This window comes from Egretta garzetta, unplaced genomic scaffold (genome assembly GCF_000687185.1).
Source record: "Egretta garzetta isolate BGI_Z169 unplaced genomic scaffold, ASM68718v1 scaffold9, whole genome shotgun sequence".
NCBI classification, from domain to species: domain Eukaryota; kingdom Metazoa; phylum Chordata; class Aves; order Pelecaniformes; family Ardeidae; genus Egretta; species Egretta garzetta.
This window is the reverse complement of record NW_009260763.1, coordinates 2,338,663-2,359,648: the sequence shown is the minus strand read 5'-3', so window position 1 is coordinate 2,359,648 and position 20,986 is coordinate 2,338,663. Positions and strand designations below refer to the sequence as shown.

Here is a 20,986-nt window from a genome sequence, read left to right as displayed (position 1 = left end):
TCAGATGAACTGCTGACTTGGGTGTTTGCGTGCCCTCAGGGAAAGTCTTGCCTTTTCTTTACAGGTGATTGTGGTGAGGTGATATAAGCAAGGTATTTGGTTTTAGTGTATGGAAATGGATATTACCATTTTGAGGTAGATGCTAAATTAAATGTGACAGTGATTTGAAGCCTTGAATTCCTCTAAGGATATCCAGGCCGTGCTTTAGTTTTAGGTTGGAGTTTTTTGTTTGGGTTTTTTTTTTTTTTGTTTGTTTGTTGGTTTGTCTTTTCCTGTTGATTTTTAAAAAACACAGAGGCTCACAGCAGGGTCTGTCATATGTGGTTTATCCCATCAGTGAGGTGTCATTGTTTTATATATATTATCCAACTAAAGAGGATGTCAGGTGTTCAGAACGGGAAAGACAAGTCTTCATCCTGTGAAACGGAAAGAAAAAAAATTACAAGTTTAGAATCGAAGACTCAGAGATAGTGTTATTGTGACTGTAGGACGTCTAATATAGCACACTCCATATCTGACACTGAAAGTTAAGAGGAAGTTACCTGGGTAACATTTTATCTCAGTAATATACACAGGTTTAGAACAAAGTTAAAAGAAAAGAATAATTAAAGATTTCGAGATAAATGATATAAAATCCAACATGAGTTTACCAGATGTAACTTGTGGCAGAACAACGTAAGAGCATTCTTTGTAAAATAAACCATGTTTACAGATAGGAGATATAGGGTAGCTTTTTTCTATCTGGTGTTCAATAAAGCATTTGTTACGGAACTCATAGTAGAAAAATACTAATGAAACTGAAAAAGAGGGGTTTTAATACTTTAATCTTTTGTAATTGGATAAGAAAGCAGCTGGAGAAGTAGCAGCAAGTGTACTGGGTGTACTTGACAGGAAGAGGAGGGGAAAGGTTTGTGTATGTCAGTCAATCGGAGGACATACTACTGAAGGGTAGTCCAGTCTCTGCCCGTGCTGGATCTGTCCTGTCGTCATTACTTCAGCAGTAACAGCCATCCCCTGTGCAAGGAAGGAGAGGGTAAACACCTAGGGAATAGTCTGGGCAATTTGCTTCTGCAAATGGCTTGGTGGTGTGAAGCAGCAGGAAGGGGGAGGAGTAGGAAGGTGGCTGCAAGTGCGTCTCCCTCACAGCAGTTGCTGTGATCTCTCTTCTCTCCCTTTCCTTGCTGATGTGGCAGCAGCAGCTGGGCCAGCTTAGTGGCCAGCAGAGGCACTAATTGCATACGGCCTGTTTCGCTAGGGTACTGGTACTGGGGTGGATAAAAGCATATTTGGAGCCAGAGGGACCCTGCTGATCAGTGAATCAGACAATGACTTTTAGGCAGCCAGGAAGAAACAAACCTAAAAAAGATATTTTCAATCTGTGAGCAGAAAAAATTGCACTTTCGCACTCCCAGTCTGACATACAAGCTTCATGGTCAGCAAAAATGACTGGGAGGAGTTCCTGTAGTACACTTCTTTGGAGATCTTCCCTCGCCACCCCAAATTCAACAAAGCTGTGCTTAAGTCACTAAGTTGCACGTATCTTTCAGTGAGTATCATGACATCTACTGCTGGCATTTTTGGCTTTTCCGTCATCATTCACCAAGGTGTTCTGGTTTTCAGAATACTTAGAAGGCTGACTGCAGGATATTTGTTTCTCCATCTCCTTCTGCATGGCATGCAGGTGCTGTATTACAATCATTCTTTCCTGGGTTTGGATTTTAGCAAAGCTTTTGATACTGTCTCTCCGTACCCTTCTGGATGAACTGTCCAGCACACAGCTAGACAGGTCAGTAATGTGTTTGAGCAATTGACCAATGGGTCAAGCTCAAAGTCTTAGAGTAAATGGGGTTACATCAGGCTGGCAGCCAGTCATCAGTGGGGTTCCCCAGGGGGTCAATTTTGGGGCCAATTCTTTTCAGTGTTTTTATAAAATATCTGGACATGGGAATTGAATATATGTGAAGTAAGTTTGCCGGCAATACTAAACTAGGAGGAGCTGTGCACTTCCTTGAGGGTAGAGAGGCCTTACAGAGAGATCTGGATAGACTAGAGAGCTGGGCAATCACCAACTGTATGAAATTTAACAAGAGCAAGTGCCAAATTCTCCACCTGGGACAGGACAATCCTTATTATACATAAAAATGGGGGGACTAGAAGCTGGAGAGTAGACCTGTGGAAAGGGATCAGAGGATTTGGGTTGATGGCAAGTTGAGTATGAGTCAAAAGCATGCCCTGGTGGCCAAAAGGGCCAACCGTGTCCTGGGGTGCATCAAGCACAATATAGCTAGCTGGTTGAGAAAGGTGATTGTCCCACTCTACATTGCACTGGTGCAGCCCGATCTCGAGTACTGGTGCAGTTTTGGGTGTCTCAGTATAAGAAGGACATTGGCCAAGATGGTGGTCTTGAGGGCAAGACTTAGGAGGAGTGGCTGAGGTCACTTGGTTTGTTTAACTTGGAGAAGAGAAGGCTGAGGGGTGACCTCACCACAGTCTAAACTTCCTCAAGGGGGGGCAGCAGAGAGAAGGTGATGATCTTCTCTCTGGTGACCAGAAATAGGACATGGGGAAATGGCATGAAGCTGTGTCAGGGGAAGTTCAGACTGGACCTTAGGAAAAGATTCTTCACTGAGATGGTAGTTGGTCATTGGAACAGGCTCCCCAGGGAAGTAGTCACGATACTAAGCATGTCAAGTGTTCAGGGAGCGTTTGGACAATGCTCTTAGTGATACGGTTTAGTTTAGGTAGTCCTGTGAGGAGCAGAGTTGGACTTGATGATCCTTATAGGTCCCCTCCAACTTGAGATATTCTATGATTTCCCAGATACTGAAATATCTTGGTCTAATTTTCATTATTTTTTCACCTTTTCTGAATCTGTTCTGAAATAACTAAACAATTGTGCATCCCTTTTGCATTTTAGTTTGATTTTTGTAAACACTTCTGGTGCATGCAGTCAAACATGTCAAATGGACTTGCCTCTATTGTATGTCACACTGTCTGCCAGAATGTCTTTCAGCCAAGCACTGCAAAACTGTACCAAAATACGGTAATATAAAAAGCAGCTTTCAGCAGTGAAGCTAACTGATGGTCCTAGCAGAGAACATCAGGTTTAGAAAAGTGGAGAGTAGCGTGAAGGTTATGAAAGGGTAAGAAGGGCAGAGCAAAGACTTGAGATGAGGCTTACAGAGCAAAGAACTGGAGTAATATGTATCAAATCTCAAGACTTGAAGATAGGAGAAATGCAGCAGAAACAGGACGAGAGATATATGACAACCATCAAATTAACAAAGGGAACAATGTGACAGTAAGATAAGAAAAGGGTTACTAATACTCTCTGTATAAAAGTGAAATTTTTCAGTTTACATTGGTGAGTTAGGACTGGAAGTCAGGTTGGACTAAATGGGCAAAGGGTAAGGGTGATGTAAATTCAAAGGAAAAAATACTGTTTGGTTTTTAACACTTCCCAGTGTGAGGAAGCCTGTGTAATTATTTGCTTTACTCCTGTATTGCCAAATATGTCAGTTGCTTTCAGAAGAGAGCTGTTACTTGGTATGAAAGCTGTAAGCTAATGAAACAGAAGGTAAGGTGCAGTTTTTGTAGTTACAGGGGGTAGTGAATCATGCCACTCATAAAGGAATTTAAACTCACAAGTTTTGGATAACTGTTACTAAAGAAAAGTCTAACACATTCTGATAAATGAATTCTAAACAAATAATTCATAAGTAAAAATTTTTATAGAAACATAGAATCATTTAGGTTGGAAAAGACCTTTAAGATCATCGAGTGCAACGGTTAACCTAGCACTGCCAAGTCCACCACTAAACCATGTCCCTAAGCACCACATCTACATGTCTTTTAAATACCTCCAGGGATGGGGAGTCATTCACTTCCCTGGGTAGTCTGGTCCAATGCTTGACAACCCTTTCAGTGAAGAAATCTTTCCTAATGTCTAACCTAAACCTGCCCCAGTACAACTTGAGGCCATTTCCCCTCATCCTATCGCTTGTTACCAGGGAGAAGAGACTGACCCCCACCTCTCTACAGCCTCCTGTCAGGCAGTTGTAGAGGGCGATAAGGTCTCCCCTCACCCTCCTTTTCTGCAGACTAAACAACCCCAGTTCCCTCAGCTGCTCCTCATAAGACCTGTGCTCCAGGCCCTTCACCAGCTTTGTGGCTCTCCTCTGGATGTGCTCCAACAACACAACGTCTTTCTTGTAGTGAGGGGCCCAAACTGAACACAGTATTCAAGGTGCGGCCTCACCAGTGCTGAGTACAGGGGGATGATCACTTCCCTACTCCTGGTTTCCTGGGGAATCAAGGCTTATAGGACTCTGCTGTTTGTTTTGCTCATCAATTTTTTCCTCCACCAGTAACTTTTGAAACTGATAGCCAGTTTGAAATCACTCGAAAAGAGAAGTGCAAGGTCAGAAATACCTTCCACTTAAAATTGGTGGCTGGGTGGAGAAGAGAGCAAATTGGTACGCTTGAGGCAAGCAGAACATCAACATAATATGTCCATTTTGGCAACAGCCAGGTAGACAGTGCACACATCCTTCCCAGCTACTGGCACAGCATTGCTTCCTCTTGCTCTGCATCCTGAGGGACATGGAAAGAGAACAGAAACTGGGGTGCGGGAGGATATGGTGCACCTCCCAAACAGTGAACTAGGCTCCATTATTTTCTTGTTTCTGATCATATGCTTTTTTACAATCTTAATTTCTAATGGCTTTTAACTAAGAATCCCTGAAGAGCATAGGTTTCATTTCATCTGTACCATTAAGCAAGCCCAAGGGATTAAAAGATTTCTGTTCCTTTTTCAACATTTGGTGGATCTGAGAGGTGAAGATATGCTTTTCTTTTTAATGAAACTGCATACTATTTGAACTATTATTAGTTTGAATGTTTCCAGAGTTTAATAAGCAATACACAAGCATTGCTCTGAAACAAAGCCTTTCTTCTGCTTGCTATTTACCAATTTCTGTATTCATTTAATGCATACAGTCTGTGAGTGTTATTTTAACATTATCTTTGCTGTCTTCTTATTTTCTTAAAATATACTAAGAAATCCACCCAAATACAGTATTAAATCCATAGTCTCTAATAAACCAGTTAGCAGGTGGGATTTTTCAGCGGCATTGAAATCCATATCTCAAGTACCCTAAGTACCATCATTACAAAATCCATATTTGCTTCCCTTAGTAGAGGCTCAGGCTTTAAATTTGAAGATTCCCTGTTACCTAGTCCTAACAAAGTTCCAACTGGAAACTGGTAACTCTTGCCAAACTAGAAAGGATACGGAAATTTTGTGAAAGATCCTATTTTAGTTAAATCTCAGCTGTTAGCATTAATAACTAAAAAACTTTAAAAATTCTGATTGTTTCACTGTCTAAAAATCTTGCAAACAAATAGAAGAGCGCTTATAAAAGAACGATCATAATCATGTTTGTGTGTATATATACATTTAGAGTGTTCTTTGGGAGAGGTAGCATTGAAAAACTTCTTTGTTGCACCTAATGCACACTGAACTCCTATTTAATGTCTATCTCTGAATTATTGAATCAGTGAGTTTTGCCTGTGTGGTAAGTACAGAATATTGACCAATGCCTAAAGAAATTTTGTTAGTTTGTAAAGATGTTAAGCATGTTATATACAACTATTTTTTTCATCTTAATGTAAGATTTGTTCACACTTCTCATATAATAGAACTCAACATAGGGTAGAAGTATTAATGAAAAGAATTAGGAAAAATTTATTTATTCTGTACAGAGACATTTTTAATTGTTGTCTAAAATCTGCTCAAGGTAGAAGGAATTAAGCTTTATTTAATGTAATCTGTTCAAATGGCATCTGCAGAATCATCGTGGACTAATTTCCACTGGTTTGCTACCACAAAAAAAAATGTTTGTGTTCTTTGAAGGCCAGAAGAGGTGATTTGTGAATGAAGAAGCCAGGTTTTGTTTATAGAACACTTCAGACTTCCAGAATGTAATGGATAAATTATGCTAGTCAAGAAAATTAGGAAAATGTGCTAAAAACCTGTCGAAGAGGATTTCCATAGACTTAAATGTCTTACTGTATAAATTTAAATTTGAGTTATAACTAATACTTATTTTACTTTTGCTTGGGTTAAGAAAGTCATATATTATTTAGGTGGGTTTTTTTGGTTTTTTTGTTTGTTTGTTTTTTTTAACCTTTCTGTACTCAAGCCATTACATGCAACTGCTGGTCAGAAAGGATTGTAGAAGGCTGCTTGATATTTTGCAAGCTGCACAGTGTAGTGGTTCCCAGGAATAACCAACCCATTTTTCTTTTCGTCAGGGAAGGGGTACAAAAGGCTGGAGGAAGAGGTAGCGGCAGCAGAGGAACTCTGCGGTGTGAAATGTGCAAAAGATTTTGTATTCAGTTTTGTTTCATGTTGAAGTAAAACAGATTTCTCAAACATGTTATTTGGGACAGAAATGTGAGGTGAAGGGGAAGGAGGAGGGGTCGTAACCCTAGAATACCAGCAGGCTGCTGACTGCAAGCTTTGCATGAATATTAATTCACTTAGATTAAAGTATCTGCACTAAGCAGGGTTCAGTGTTCTGACTTCAGACAGCATAAATTTGAACAGGAATCTCTCGCATCCATGCGAGTGCTGTAACTCAGCAAACAGGAATTCAAGGGTCTCCTTACTCCCTCATGTTTTGAAAAGAAATGCTACTCTGGATTATTTAGTCCACTTGATTGCCAATGGCAAATTAGCAAGTATTACACTCTGAAAATATGGAACTATAAAGTATGTATCCATCCTTAATTTATAAAAAGGTAAAAATTATTGGAAACTTCAATGAAAAATGTGGTATATTTTAGCAGTGTTTAAACATCTGAGTAATGATTTGAAGCAGTCTTCCCTTTTGGAACATGTGTGCTGTCAAGGCAGAACTACCTAGGTGTTTCCAAGTTAGTTTGTCATACAGTTTTAGAAGATACCATGGAAGGTCTAGATTATTTTTAGGAAGAGGAGTCATTGTTTTGTTTGGAAGGGTGTACATTTCCAGTGTATAGAAGCCTGATTTTAATTCATATATCTTCAAAGCGCATGTAGGTGCATGCATTTTATTATCCTTTTATACCATTTTAATTGTTCAGAAACCTATTTTTATCTCGCTTTCATTCACATTTCATCTTTATAGAATCTTTGGTGTATGCTTTTATGAATTATTTTAATCTCACACATTTTCAAATCTGTAAGTGTACAGTTCATTAATTCCCTTTAGTGTGAGTTTACTTTGTATCTTTGACTCCAGATTTGGTTCTTAATGTTAAGACTTGTCTGTCTTCTAGCTTTCCTTTTATATTTGTTTTGGAATCTCATGCTAAAGTGAGGTGATTAACAGCAAAGATTTATTAAATCTTGGTTGTTATGACTGTGAATAGGAGATTGTCTCATACTGGGCAGGTGATAACCAAGCTGATAAACTCCTCAGCTTTAAGAGGCTGGTAAATAGGCATTGCAGCAACTGGCAGACAAGCAGTAACTGTAAATGGGAAGCTACCCAATTAATAGTTTTTACAGCAGAAGTTTCAGTCTACCTTACTGTCTGCTTACCTAGCCCAAAATTTTGTCAGTAACAATTTTATGGGAGACAGTACGGCAGTAAAGTCAAGGTTAATGATACTTACTGCCTTGCCCTCACCTACTCAGCCAGTCTTCTCATTGTAGAAGGTGATCGGGTTGGTTAAGGCCAGTTTCCCCGTAATAAATCTGTGCTGACTGCTACTGGATTCTTCCTGCTTTTTGTGTGTTTGGAAGTGGTTTCCAGGAGCATTCATCCTATGCAAACTTGTAAATGGTGGGCAAGTATTTTTATTCTCATATATATATGTGGGTGTGTGTGTATACAAATGTGAGCTGGCTGGAGGAATAAACTAGATAGTTGATAGGATGTGGTGGTCCGCTTTTGAGCGGTTAAGACATGGTAGTTATTCTTAGACATACGCATTTGGGTCAGAGTATCCTTTTGTCAGTCAAAACTACTCATCTACAAAGAGATACTCAATATTAATGTTGTAGGGGTATACATCTAAAGAAAAATATAAATTATAGTCATTATATGTAATGTGTATTGCTTTTTTCTTTGAAAGAACTCTGATAAATTTACATATAGAAATGATAATTTCTTCTAGTAGCGTCTTATGGAATAATGTCATGTTTGCTTTGTAGAGCAGTATGTTTCATTACATAATGGCTACACATTTCCATTTCAGGGAACAAAGAAAATAGTTTTTATTTTTTAATAGAAAAGACTGTGGGGAAAAATATTACTAATATAATTCTCATGTAAGTTTACATCACTCCTCCTGAGGTTCAAGAGAAATGCCTTGGTGACAGCTTGTTAAACAATAATATGAAAGTGGATTGTTTGACTTTGAAAATATAGTGTATATTCTATCAGCTAGCATTTAATCAAGTTTCTGCCTGATAACTCTATTGACAGAAAACTCCAGCATAGCTCTTAGCTTGCTCATGCATTTGAATTTCAAATAATTCATTTGTTCATTTGTCTACCTGTGACAAACAGAATTACTGTATGTGCAAGGTATTCACCCACTTTCTGTGACAGCAGATGGGCACAATGACAGCTAATGCCAAAAAGCTGCCTCCTGGGGAATTCACACTATTGGAGGAGTTTGTTCATGTGACAGTTTCCTGTAGCGCTAATCTTTTGGGAAAACAAAGTTTCTAAGTAATGGATGTGGATTTCTCATATATCTCATATATGCATAACTAATAGAGTTTTAAACTCTAAAAATTTGTATGTTACTTATTTTCTTTAGTATTTTAATATGTAAATCCCATTTCTATTTAAGGCAGTTATTTGGGATAAAAAAGGTGGAGACATATTTTGAAAGACTTAAATTTACTATTATTTCTCTTTAGTTTCAGGCACTGCATGCTGTATCACACACGCTGGTTTTGCTAGGAAGGAATGACATACTAAGAAATTCTTTAGTATCTCTTCTCCTATCAGAAGTACGTCAGTTTGCCGAGCAGCTATTGGAAGCTCACCAGGTACTGTCATCTTTTCTTCTGGAGAAGGGCTGAGGAAAGGTATTGGGGAGTGTTTTCATAGAATCATAGAATTGTAGAATGTTTTGGATTGAAAGGGACCTTTAGAGGTCATCTAGTCCAACCCCCCTGCAGTGAGCAGGGACACTGCTAACTAGATCAGGTTGTTCAGTTTTGTCTGTGTCTGTTTCATAAAATGTAATAAATGGATCATTCTATAGAACATGCAGGTTTAAGAACCCAGAAAATGCTAGGACTTAACTTTAACAGCAGACTAAAAAAAAAGATAATTAGCTAAAACAATTATTGCAGTGTATAGATCGTGGGCTATGCAGGTAATACAACTTAAGTATCCAGCTGGACCCACAAAGAATTATGTCTCTCTCTAGCTGATGTAAAACTGGAAAGAAAGTTGCATTATTTTATTTCAAAATTAGATTTCCTGTTTCATGTTATAATATTAATATACATGATGCAAAAGTTATCCAGCACTTAAAATTGTATTTAGCTTGTTGCAGTGAGTAAGAGAGGAAGAGCAGAGTAGAACGGAGATATTCTTGGCAAAATTTATTTTTAGGTTAAATTTTTTCCAGTAAACGATAGAGTTTTAAAAAAAGACAGTAAGTGGATGTTCCTTTAACATATGGAGAAGAGATGTATGAAATAAATTGTGGTTTCATAGATTTTTCATGTATTTGTGTGCAGTGGTATGTATTTTATGCAAACTGTTCAGTCTCACTTGTGATTATGACCTAATTGTACACTGTCCTAGAAAGGTCAGTGAAAAGAAAGCATTTTTATTTGGTGGAAAATAAAATTATTGATATATATAGAAAATGTTCATCATAGGTATATCTAGTCATGGCCCGGTCTAACAAATGTTTTATGTGTTGCTCAAGCAGTCTTAACTTTATTCTTTTTCTCTCTAGGATATGGTATGGGAGTAAGTTCTGACTGCTGTAGCGGCAACACGTAATTTCCAACCCAAATTTATAGTGTGTTTGAATTATATTCTGAAAAGGCTTCAGAAAGGCCAGTTTTGAAAGAATTAGGCGATGAGCTGTGTTATTTCAAGTCACTGCTAGCACACCAGAGTTACCGATGACCATTAACAGCAAACAGACTTTAAAGAAATGTAAGGATAGGGAGGTGTGTATTTAAAAAAAAGTTTTGGTTTTTAAGTTTAAACAAATTGCTCATTTTTAACATTGTTAAGTCTCATCTGTTTAACAAAATTAGTCATCCCTCATTTCAGCACAGTTTTTGCCAGTAGCAACACAGAACTCTCCAGTGCTCCACGCTGATGAAAAGCTTACACTGAGCATTGCACTTTGCTGAGTTAGTTACTACTGTACTACTTAACCTTGTCATACTGTAATTATTTTAAGTATTGCTTTTGTATTTGGTGCAGAAAATTTATTTCTAAAAATTTCTAAAAGAAATTTGACTCCTCTTTGGCTTCATTTTGTGTTTGAAAGAATCATATGTTTGATTTTAAGAACATAATAACAGAGATTACAAAACCATAACTTGCAGTTGAGAAAATGGAAGTAAATTAGTATCCTGTGATTTTAACCATAAAAGTTTCTCTTTAACTACACAAGTGATTTTGATTTTTCTAATGGCAAATTATTTTATTACCGGCACTGTAATTTGTATATTTATGGGAACATAGTAGAAGATTTGATTCATATATAAATATAGAGAAGTTGGTAATTTAATACCTGAACAGTACTTATACTGCAGCTGGTATAATAAATTGCTTAAATACCAGTCTCACTAGGGTGGCTTGATACCCCTAGTTGATGTGTACAGCAGTTTTCTTTTTTTTTTTCACCTCTGAGGAAGCTACCACTCTTCTTGATTGTCCCCCCTCCCCCACCCCCCTCCAGTCAAGGAATGGAAACCTTCAGTTGTACGTCCTGGACCAACTGAAGAAAGTTGTATCTAGCATTGAAGGGAAAGGTGCCTGTGGAGTGGGAGACAATTTCCAGGGGGACAGGGACTTGTACTCATTTATTGAAAAGAAATAATAAAGATGATTTTGATCTTGTAAATTTATTCTGTTTCTTCATACTTAGTATATGTAGATGGAAATTCGGGACAGTAAAATGCATTTGCTACCTGATTTTTTTCAGCTTCAGGACTAAATCCTTTGTCAGGCTAAGTCTTTGCTACCTTCAGCCCTCCATCTCTCTCATTTTAATTACCTTGCATTTGTGCTTGCTGCAAATCTTAGCCATTATCAGGCCACAGTACATATTTTCAGACTTTCTGCTACCAAGAGCCTTGAAATGCCTCCAACCCTTGCAAGTGAGGAAATGTACATTTATTATTGTGCAACAGGAAACACAGAAAGACTTTCTGACAGAATACTTAGTAAGGTTCCCTTTCACCCCCTTTTTTTAAAACGGCCCTTTCTGTTCACCCAGAGAATTAATTTAATTCTCATATTCAAGAATTTAGAGCCATGTTTACATAAGGAGAGTTTCCTGCTGTGCTTCTGCTTCCTCCCACCAAATTGTCAGGCCGCCTTCTGCTACTGAAATGTGGTAGACCCTCTTTTTTTTTTTTTTTCTTTTTAACTGATACAGCAATTTATATTTTCTTCATACAGCGTTATAAGCATTTCTAGAAGATTAATGCATCTTGATCAGCCAACCACAAACTGTGGTCTGGAATGAGACTTTCATATAATCTTAGCAAAATTTATGGGGCTTTCTTCTGAGTCCTTTTAAAACACTTTGCATTTAAGTGACCAGCAGAAGAATAAGTGAGCTTCAGGCACTTAGGTAGAGACTCCAGTGACTAATTTTACAATGAGAAAGTAGTCTTGAAATGCTTACCCCCCAACACAGCACTGGACTTCTTCTGGGAATAGGGGAAGGTTCAAGGTGGCTGAATTTGAAGCTGCAGGAGCTGTGCATCTATCTGTAGCTGACACTTTGTAGGACTATAAAATGTTGAAAAGCTTCAGTTCATGTAGGGAAAGGAACTGAAGTTCCGGTTTGCTTAGCTTGCTGTGAAGTCAATGTTTTTAAAGTTTATGAATTCTTGCATTTAGTCTAAGTAGATATACTGTATTAATTTACAAACCTTTATACGTTTTGTAAGTGATAATTATTTCTGGAAATACTGCTTAACAAAAACCTTTCTACTTATCGCAATAGGACACTAAACTCTAGTATTTCTGACAGCCTCATTTACAGACCTGCTTCTGAATGTTTTCACTTTGTGTAGCATTACTTTTGGTAGGCATGATTCTAAAAGGATTAATTTTTTTTTCTTGCTTTATAATCAAAAGTAACTAAGATATCCATTTGAAATATACCAAATGACAGCTTAAAAAAATTCTTCATAAATACTTAAATTGGAATTTGCAGAAGGATAATACTTTATGTAATCAAACAAAATCAAGCTGACAAGTATTCTAATCCTGTTTTGTTCCATAAGTGAAACTGCTGTTAATTGCAAAGGCGCTTCATGTCTTCCACTTAAGACAATCATATTAGGGACTCTGAATTCTAGTTCATTAGAGGTGTGCAAATACCTGTTTTCTTTTTGTTTTGTTGTTTGTTTCATTTTTGTTGTGGCAGATAGGAGAAATAAAGAAATCGTCTGAGGCATGTATTCACATTAGCTTGCAATTAACTTTTAAACATCTGGTGAAAAACAGAAATTGAAAAAGTAGCTTATTTGTACAAGCAAATGTCTGTTTTCTTTTTGTATAATTATATTATTCTTTTTTTTAAATTTAGGATGCCTTCCAACACTGGCTTGGATTGAAAACAAAATTCCTTTTAATTTTTCTAAATGAATCATCTAGATATCTCAACATTTTCATTTTAACTTCCTCATTAAGACTTGAGCTAAGCTTCAAATAGTTTGTAAAATGTTTGCATTCCAGAATATGCAACTTTATATTCAATCATTTCTTCAATAGAAACTGCTCAGCTCACGTTATGTAGGTTTGTGGATACATCCTTTGATAAATACTGAAAATTTTTAACTTTAAAATTCTGACTGATTTTTAGTGAGTTTGTATCTGTGTCCTCTTTGAACAAGCTTATGTCTATGACCCACAGTTCTAAAGAACTATCTATGCCCCTAACTTTACAAATTCAAAAAAAATAGGTTGGCTGTAGGAGAGTGTATCTCATGAACTACACTAGAAAAATACTGGGATTACTCTGCATATTTTAGTATTGTTCCCTAAATGGCTAAATCCATTAATCTTAGGATATAACAAGTTAATATGAAATATATGAATAATAGAATTTTATAGAAAATAAAAGTAATAAGGAGCATGTAAGATGGTATAGTTATCCTGTTTTTTTACTTAGTTAAAATTAGTATTATGGTAGTAAACTCTCAAGCAAGTTAGTAGTTTGCTTTAATTAATTTAAGTACTTCATCATGTGCTTAAAGTGAAGCTCATACTTCAGGTCTTCACTAACACCAGGACACTGACTTCTAGGCAAAAGCATATTAATATACACTCAGTTGGATCCCTTAATTTTTACTTATGCTGGATACGTACTTTTCATTTTTATGTATAACAGGAACCTTTCATGCTTCATAAATATGGTTTATAAGAATACAGTAACTGAACCTTATCTTCCTATGGAATAGAAATCACAATTTTAAGATACTAAGATTTCGGAATGATACTGTGGAAGACAGATTATTGTTCAAATGTTGCACTCCTCACCATGATAGCAGATCTTCTTTTATGATAACTGTTTCAAAGACAGAGGACTAGAAATGGAAAGCACATATTGGTTCAGTGCCAGTTTCTAACACCCCAGATGTTAATTCCAAGAACTCTGGAAAAGAAAATTAAACAGTGGAAAATAGGTTTGAAAATAGAAAGACGTACTGTGATGTTCTGGAAAGCCCTGTTAATTCAGTAATTCCCAATACATAGCTTGTATAGCATTTTTATATCACATTACTTTCTGTACACTATTTTTCCATCTTTAAACTTTAAATGATTTCTATCACAAAAACTGTACAATAGTTTGTGGCTTTTTTAAAATCAAAATACCAAGTTATATGTAATTCTTAGTGTTATATGTAAGCGTCCAAATCCAAATGTGGGTGCTAACTTTTCACCTGAAATGAGTGGGGCAGTTAGACTTTGACACAGGATACAGGATGGGAATTATCCTGTTTAGTTTAGATGTATGTATCAAGCACTGCTGTCTGCTTCTCATACAAGTCAACCAAGCAGCTAAGGTTATCTAAAAAATTTGCCATTGTGAAGGTAGATAGTAGAGCAAGGTGTTACTGAATGTTACATAAATTCTTGACACTCAGGCTCATTACGACAGAATAGCTTTGACTCAAATGAACCAAAGGAGTTAGACATATGGTGGGATTTGTCTCACCTAACTTCAGATTTCTGAGATGTTCCCATGTGATTTGTTTACTTCAGTTTTCCTTTATAGCTAAGGGAAGGAAAGAGGCATTTCTTGTCCAGCCTATTTTGGATGCACATAATGACAATAATTGGCCCTAGAGATGTCTGCTTCTCTCTTCTGGCTATGAGGAAGGAACGAACCTTCAGTTGATCAGCTGAAATGTAGATGTTTATGTTGTAGACATCTGAAGTCAAGGGAGGAAAATCCCATCTGAAGATCTCTTTTGGATGATCTGGGCCAGAGCTGTTATGCCAGGAAAGGGCTGATCCTACCAAACAGTTGTAACAGGTAGTCATGCAAAGTGTACTTTTGTCTGAATGCTGGCTAACTTCCATAAGTAACCTTATTGGATGATGGTAATAAGTTGTGTTTCGGTTAGGATAATTAATATGTTAATTTAGTTCCCAGGCATTCAAATTCTTTAAGTGTGCACATCTTCGGAAGAGACTCATGATGAACTGGGGTGCAGGATATATGTATTGGAGCTTCCTGTTACCTGCATTCAGCAATGCTGTGTCTGATGCATATGCCTCTAAATAGGAAGCTCTGTTAAACTAACGGCCGAGACAGGCAGTGTATTTAGGAAGAAAAAGAACAAGGAGGAGCATGGATGCAGTGTGATTTTGAGCATTTTCCAAGACTTTTGTTGCTGTTCATCACAGCGTAGCAAACAGTCATGTCACTGAAATGTCAAACTACACAGCAGCAGCTCTATGTGGAAGCAAATAAAGGGCTGAGATATTCCTGTGGCTGGAGAGCTGTTTTTTTTTCTAGCAGGCCTGCAAATTAGAGAGATTGTGAATGTCAGGGTGCAATAGCTCAGCTGGTACTCAGTCCATCGGGGAAAATGGAGTTTGCCTGGAGCTGTGTTCAGCTAGGTAGCAGAAAGGTTTAAAGTGCTGAGAACTGAGCTATTAATGTCAGGGCTTGTCTTCATAAGCCTTTCTCCACACAGCCATTCTATATCCAGTGAATGTTCTGGGCAGGTATGGTACCCACCACATGCATTATTCCAACTGTGAGTGTGTCTGATGCAATGTAGAGAATTCTTCAGATAGCTCCTCTTTCCAAGAAGTCTACTTGGTTTATGCAATATGTCTAATCTCTTCAGCCAGAAGTTTATATATGTTGTAATGGAGCTTTTATGTGGGTTGGAAAAAAAGCTATACTGTTTTTCACAAATATGGTAGAACATGGCTAAAATAATTCATTAGGAAAAAAAAAAAAGCTGAGAATATAATGCCACTAGAAAAGCTAAACACATTTTGCAGTCCACTGTCGTTCAAGGTGCTAAAATGGCCATCCAGCATATTTGGCTTTTTGTAGTTTTTGCTGTTGGTTTTTACTAATGCATCAGACTTCTAATATTTCACACAGGTAAAAGAAAAGATTGATGTCATGTATACCTCATGAAAATAATTAAACTTTCATCTGGAAATCTGTTCAGCCTTTTAAACATGCCATTTCTTTCCTTACACTGGTAAGCACAGATTGTAACATATTTCAAATTGGTGAATGGTTTAAAGATGCTGCAAAATAGTGCTCTGGGTAAAAGTGCGATTATTTTTTTATTCCATGTGTCTGCTGATGCTACTGGTAACAAAGGAGATAACGGCTGGATAGAATAAGCAGTGGATCTGCATTTTGTCTCATAGATAGATAGCTAATTTGGCGATACAGTCTTGTGAAAACTTAAATCTGTCCCCTGAAAGATAGGAGTGAAAGAATCAGTCAAGACGTGGTATATGTCGGAAGAGTGCCATACACTTTTGAAGTGTATACCTGCTTTTGATGCATATATCATCCCCTATTTATTTTAGATTTTAAGATTACGTATGTGTCAGACAGAACTGGAAAATGACAAATGGTTCATGAGGTTTCTCTCTTTCCTCTCATACTGTCATAAAATGATAGCACTAAGGAGAAAGGAATTTAGAAGTATTCTTACAGAGCTAAAAGGTAGCAGGGCTTTGACTGCACTTAGGTGCTTGGCAAAATTGAGGATGACATGTAATCAGAAAACCTCAGGTGTGTTCGGGATTAGAAGCAGCAAATATCAATTAAATGAGAACTCTGTATTACTGTCAACTAGAGAATTATTACTTTTAATATTGTTGAATCATCTCATTCATGGAAACATAATAGTGGAAGAGGAAAAATGCTTCATTACAGAAATCGGAACGTATCATGCCTCAACAAGTAAATAAGTAATATCCCTGGAAATCTTGTTTCAAATCATGCACAAAATCCAGGCTTTAAAAAAGACAAAAAATAACATGATTATAAAATAAAATGTTCTATTTGAGTTCTTGATACAGTAAAAAACAAAAAAGTGCAATGAAAATTTAACTGGGTTGATGCTGCTTTTACTTCCTTATTCTCAGTGTTAATTCTGTCCTTTTCCTCTGGCTTTCTTTACAGCTCAGTTAATCCTTCTGTGTGCTTGAAAGGAGGATGTGAATAAAGATGCAGCATCTGAGTTTTGTGGCATATGTGGTATACCTGCTAGTCTGGAAGACTGTTTGATTATTACTTAATCTGTGTCTTCAAATAGGTAGTTTTAATGCTCCCGTTAACCTCCTTTCTTTATGGAGCATTCTTGCTTGCTAACAGTGATTTGCAAAATGGAACGATGTTATGGAAAATTAAGCACCGCTTCCTTAATGCTTTTGAATATTGGAGTTGTCTATGTGAATTAGCATGTATGCCATATGTGCTCTTAAAAGTTCAATTTACAGGCAAGGTGACATTTTGTTACAGATGTACCTTCTTTTGTCTTTTGGAGAATTGTTTAAAGTCTTCATTATGATGTGTGTTTTTTAACACATCTTCACTAAATGCTTTTTGGGATGCAGTATAAATGCACAGCTCCTGTGCCAATGGCTTTGCAGTTTATTTGCTGCTTTAGTATTTCATGTCTTCATAAAATGAAAAAGGGAGGGGTGGTAGATCTAGAATTTCTAACTAGAAATTACCGATAGAATGGATTTCTGTTTGGAAGAGTAATTACAGTTGATAATTAAAACTGTCTTTAAATAAAAGCCTAGTTAAATGTAGTAAAATATAAATGGAAACTATGGAATGATGGTGGATACTAGTGAAATCATCATTTCGTCTTTCTTTCAAAACATTCTTTTCATTGTACAGGACTCATTAATGTCTTTGGATTTCCTAGGTTTGCACTCACTTGTCTCTCTCTAAACATGTGGGACAGTCCTGTACATAATGACTCAGAACATCAGCTTGCCCCATTGGGACCTCATTTATTGGTTTGGAGTTTTTTGCTAAAAATACCTTTGAAGCTGTGTTTATCTACCTATAGAGCTTATGCGTAACCATCACTACTTTAAACCACAATACTAGGGAGATTAACTGATGTTTGTTCAGTGCTTTCTAAAATGTTAAAAGTGCTTTTAAAAACTCATTATGTAGTTCACTGTGAGGTGTTATAACCACTAGGCACGTGCACAGTGGCCTATCTTCTGCAGTACGCTGTGCTATGCCACCAAGCATAGGAAAACTGCTTCTGTTCTTTGCACGTTCTGTTCTGATAAGTAAAGGTTTTGTTTTAGGTTCTCTTTGTGCTTGGATTGAACTCGGGATGTTCAAGGGGCCATATGGCTTAGCTTAGGTTGTTAGTTGGGAAGGATGGCTGTAGTGCATTTAGAGTTAGGTTTAGGGATAGAATGGGATTTAGATTTAGGATGGCAAAATAAAATGCTCACCACAGAGGGAAATGCTTTAAAGGTTGTGCTTAGGAGTGTTTGTTACAACCAACCAGATCACACTTGTTCTGCTAGTTTGCTGTTAATCTTGTTAGAGTTGGTGTTAGAATAAACTCCCTGGTTAAGTCCTCAGTTGAAACTATTGTTGGCTACATTTGTGGTGGTGGTGTGGATTTCAGTACATGTGCTTATGAGCTGCATTGAATGCCACCACATCCAGAAGGAGCTGCTGTCCCAAGTTTGGCTCCAAAACAAGCAGAGTTTGTCTTGCTAGGATTTAATTGATGTACAAGTCATTAACAGAGTAGGTTTATGTCTGGGATGAAAGGGATTGGCTACCTGGAGTTTGTTTTGTAGCTAAGATTGGAATTATGGTTGGCATGGCTGAGACGTATGGGAGGTTAAATCTGGTTCCATCGCTTATCTTAAAATTAGTCTAGATTTTGGGTGACAATACTCTTCCTGTCTGGTTAAAGCTTGATCTGGCAGGGCAGCAAATTAATCCTGTGCCCAGAGGGGGAAGTAGGTTTCAGGACTAATGTCAGCAGCAGCTCCTATTAGTTAATTTGTTAGATTGACAGGATTTCTGGTATAGATTTAATTTAGGGAGATAGGATGTGATGAGCTAAAGCTGAATATGTTTACAGAAGGTATCACAGAGCTAGATTTAGGGTTATCATGCTGAGGTCTTTGGGGTCTGGGTTTCAGTTTTAGGTAGGCACTGATGATGTAGCTTTCTCAATCCACAACTAATTTGGTGGAGGTAATGTATTGATAGGCTTGGGTAAGTGTAAGAATGACAAGGGAGCTTATTAATGCCGTGGGGACTCCTAGGGTCTTTGGAGATACAGGAATGGAATGCTGGGCTAGGTTTGTGGTGAGGGAGGAGGGGAACAGCAACTGAGTGTGTTTAGATCTGAGTATTAGTGACATGAGTTGCTGGAGTTAAGGTAGAGAGTAAGGCTTGGATGTCCAGGATTTGTGCAGCAGAGAATGCTTTGCTAAAGTTGGAAGTATTCCAGAAAGAGAAGCTGAACTATGCTTGGGCGGGATATGATTTATATGGCTTCATTGGATTTAGGATTAAGACATTGTTGGTTGCAGTCTTGGATTTGGATGAAATACAGGCAACCAGATACCTTTGCTGGGCTGAACCACAATTATAAACATGCCTGTGTACACACACAGAGTCACAGAATAATTTATGGCAGCACAATCTGTATTGCGTATCTTCTAGAATAATTTCTTTCCTGCTGTAGTATATATTTGAAATGCATGTAGCACTAACATTTCAGAATTAAAACTGATTTTAGGAAATAACGTTTTGAATCCACTCCAGTTTAACTTGCTATTATTAAGAATGGATTGTTTTCACTTGATTCCAATAACAATTCACATAGGGAGAAATAAATTGAGTCAAATGCATAGAACAAGAAAACGGATAAAATAGAAGAAAAAATACATGTGTTTTTATTTCTCCTTTTTTGTAAATGATGGCATCCCAGGTTGCATGATTACAGTGCAGCCTTTGAAGATTTAGGTTGCATGTTTTGAATTTCTTGGTATCTGTCAATCCCTGAATTGAGTTGGCAAAGCACAATTAAACCTCTAGGTGTATTGCCTTGAAACAAGATAGTTTTGGCTCTATTTCATTCTTATAATTAATTCTTTCATTAAAAGTTACTCCAAGTCTCTCTGAGTTTTCAGAGTATTAAAATTCCAGTTGAAGTTGTGTTTTAAAGAACTCTGTTTCATGCCGCCTTATTGTTTAATCAAAGCTCTTTTACTATGCTGAGCTACTACATTTAATACAGAATACTATAGGGAATTGTGTATGATAAATATGAGAGCAAGAGAGTAGTAAGAGATAAGAGATAAAAATCTGAGTAGTAATTCTGCCGATAGGAATAAATTATAAATAGAGCTTAGTTTGGGTTAACTTACTCAGTTACTCATTCTGAGTTTTTCCTACACAATTCAGTTATATGAACTATAATTCAATCTTGTTGATGAACTTAAACACAGTGAATTCATCAAATGATCATAGAATTACAGAATGGATAAGCTTGGAAACAACCTCTGGAGATGATCTAGTACACCCCCCTGCGCAAAGCAGGCTCAACTAGAGCAGGTTGCTCACTCAGGGCTGTGTCTAACCAAATTTTGAATTTTTCCAAGGATGGAGACTACACAGCCTCTTTGGGAAGCTTGCTCCAGTGTTGATCACCTTTATCATAGAAAAAAATATTTCTTATGTTTAAATGTAATTTCCTGTAGTTCAGTTTTTGCCCACTGACTTCTGTCCTGTCACTGGATACCACTGAGAAGAGACTGGCTCTGTCTTCCTTAACCCCCACCCTAACAGCTGTTTATACACATTGATGACATCCCCCCTGAGCCGTTTTGTCTCCAGACAGAAAAGGTCCAGCTCCCTCAGCCTCTCCTTGTATGTTCTTGTCCCTTCATCATTTTTATGACTCTTCACTGGTCCCACTCCAGTATATCCAGGTCTCCTTTTGTGCTGAGGAGCCCAGAACTTGACCCAGCACTCCAGGTGTGTCTCACCAGTGCTGAACAGATGGAAAGGGTCACTTCCCTCTGCTTGCTGGCAACACTTCCCCTCATGCAGCCCAGGACATAGTTGGCCACCCTTGCCACAAGGACTCAGCGTTGGATTAAGTTAAACTTGTTGTCTGCCAGGGTCTTGGGGTTCTTCTCTGCCAAGCTGCTTTGCAGCTGTCAACCACCGGCCTGTAGTGTGCATGAGTTTATTCCTCCCCAGGAATAAG

General features: G+C 37.5%; 1 protein-coding gene across 1 annotated transcript in view; it reads left to right on the top strand.

Moving 5' to 3' along the window:
- Window positions 1-20,986, top strand: part of MEI4 (meiotic double-stranded break formation protein 4) — a 70,394-nt gene that overhangs the window by 22,269 nt on the left and 27,139 nt on the right. Inside the window, exon 4 of the mRNA XM_009646096.1 lies at window positions 8,921-9,052. Within this exon, the coding sequence (XP_009644391.1) occupies window positions 8,921-9,052 (132 nt within the window). The remainder of the gene's footprint in view (window positions 1-8,920; window positions 9,053-20,986) is intronic.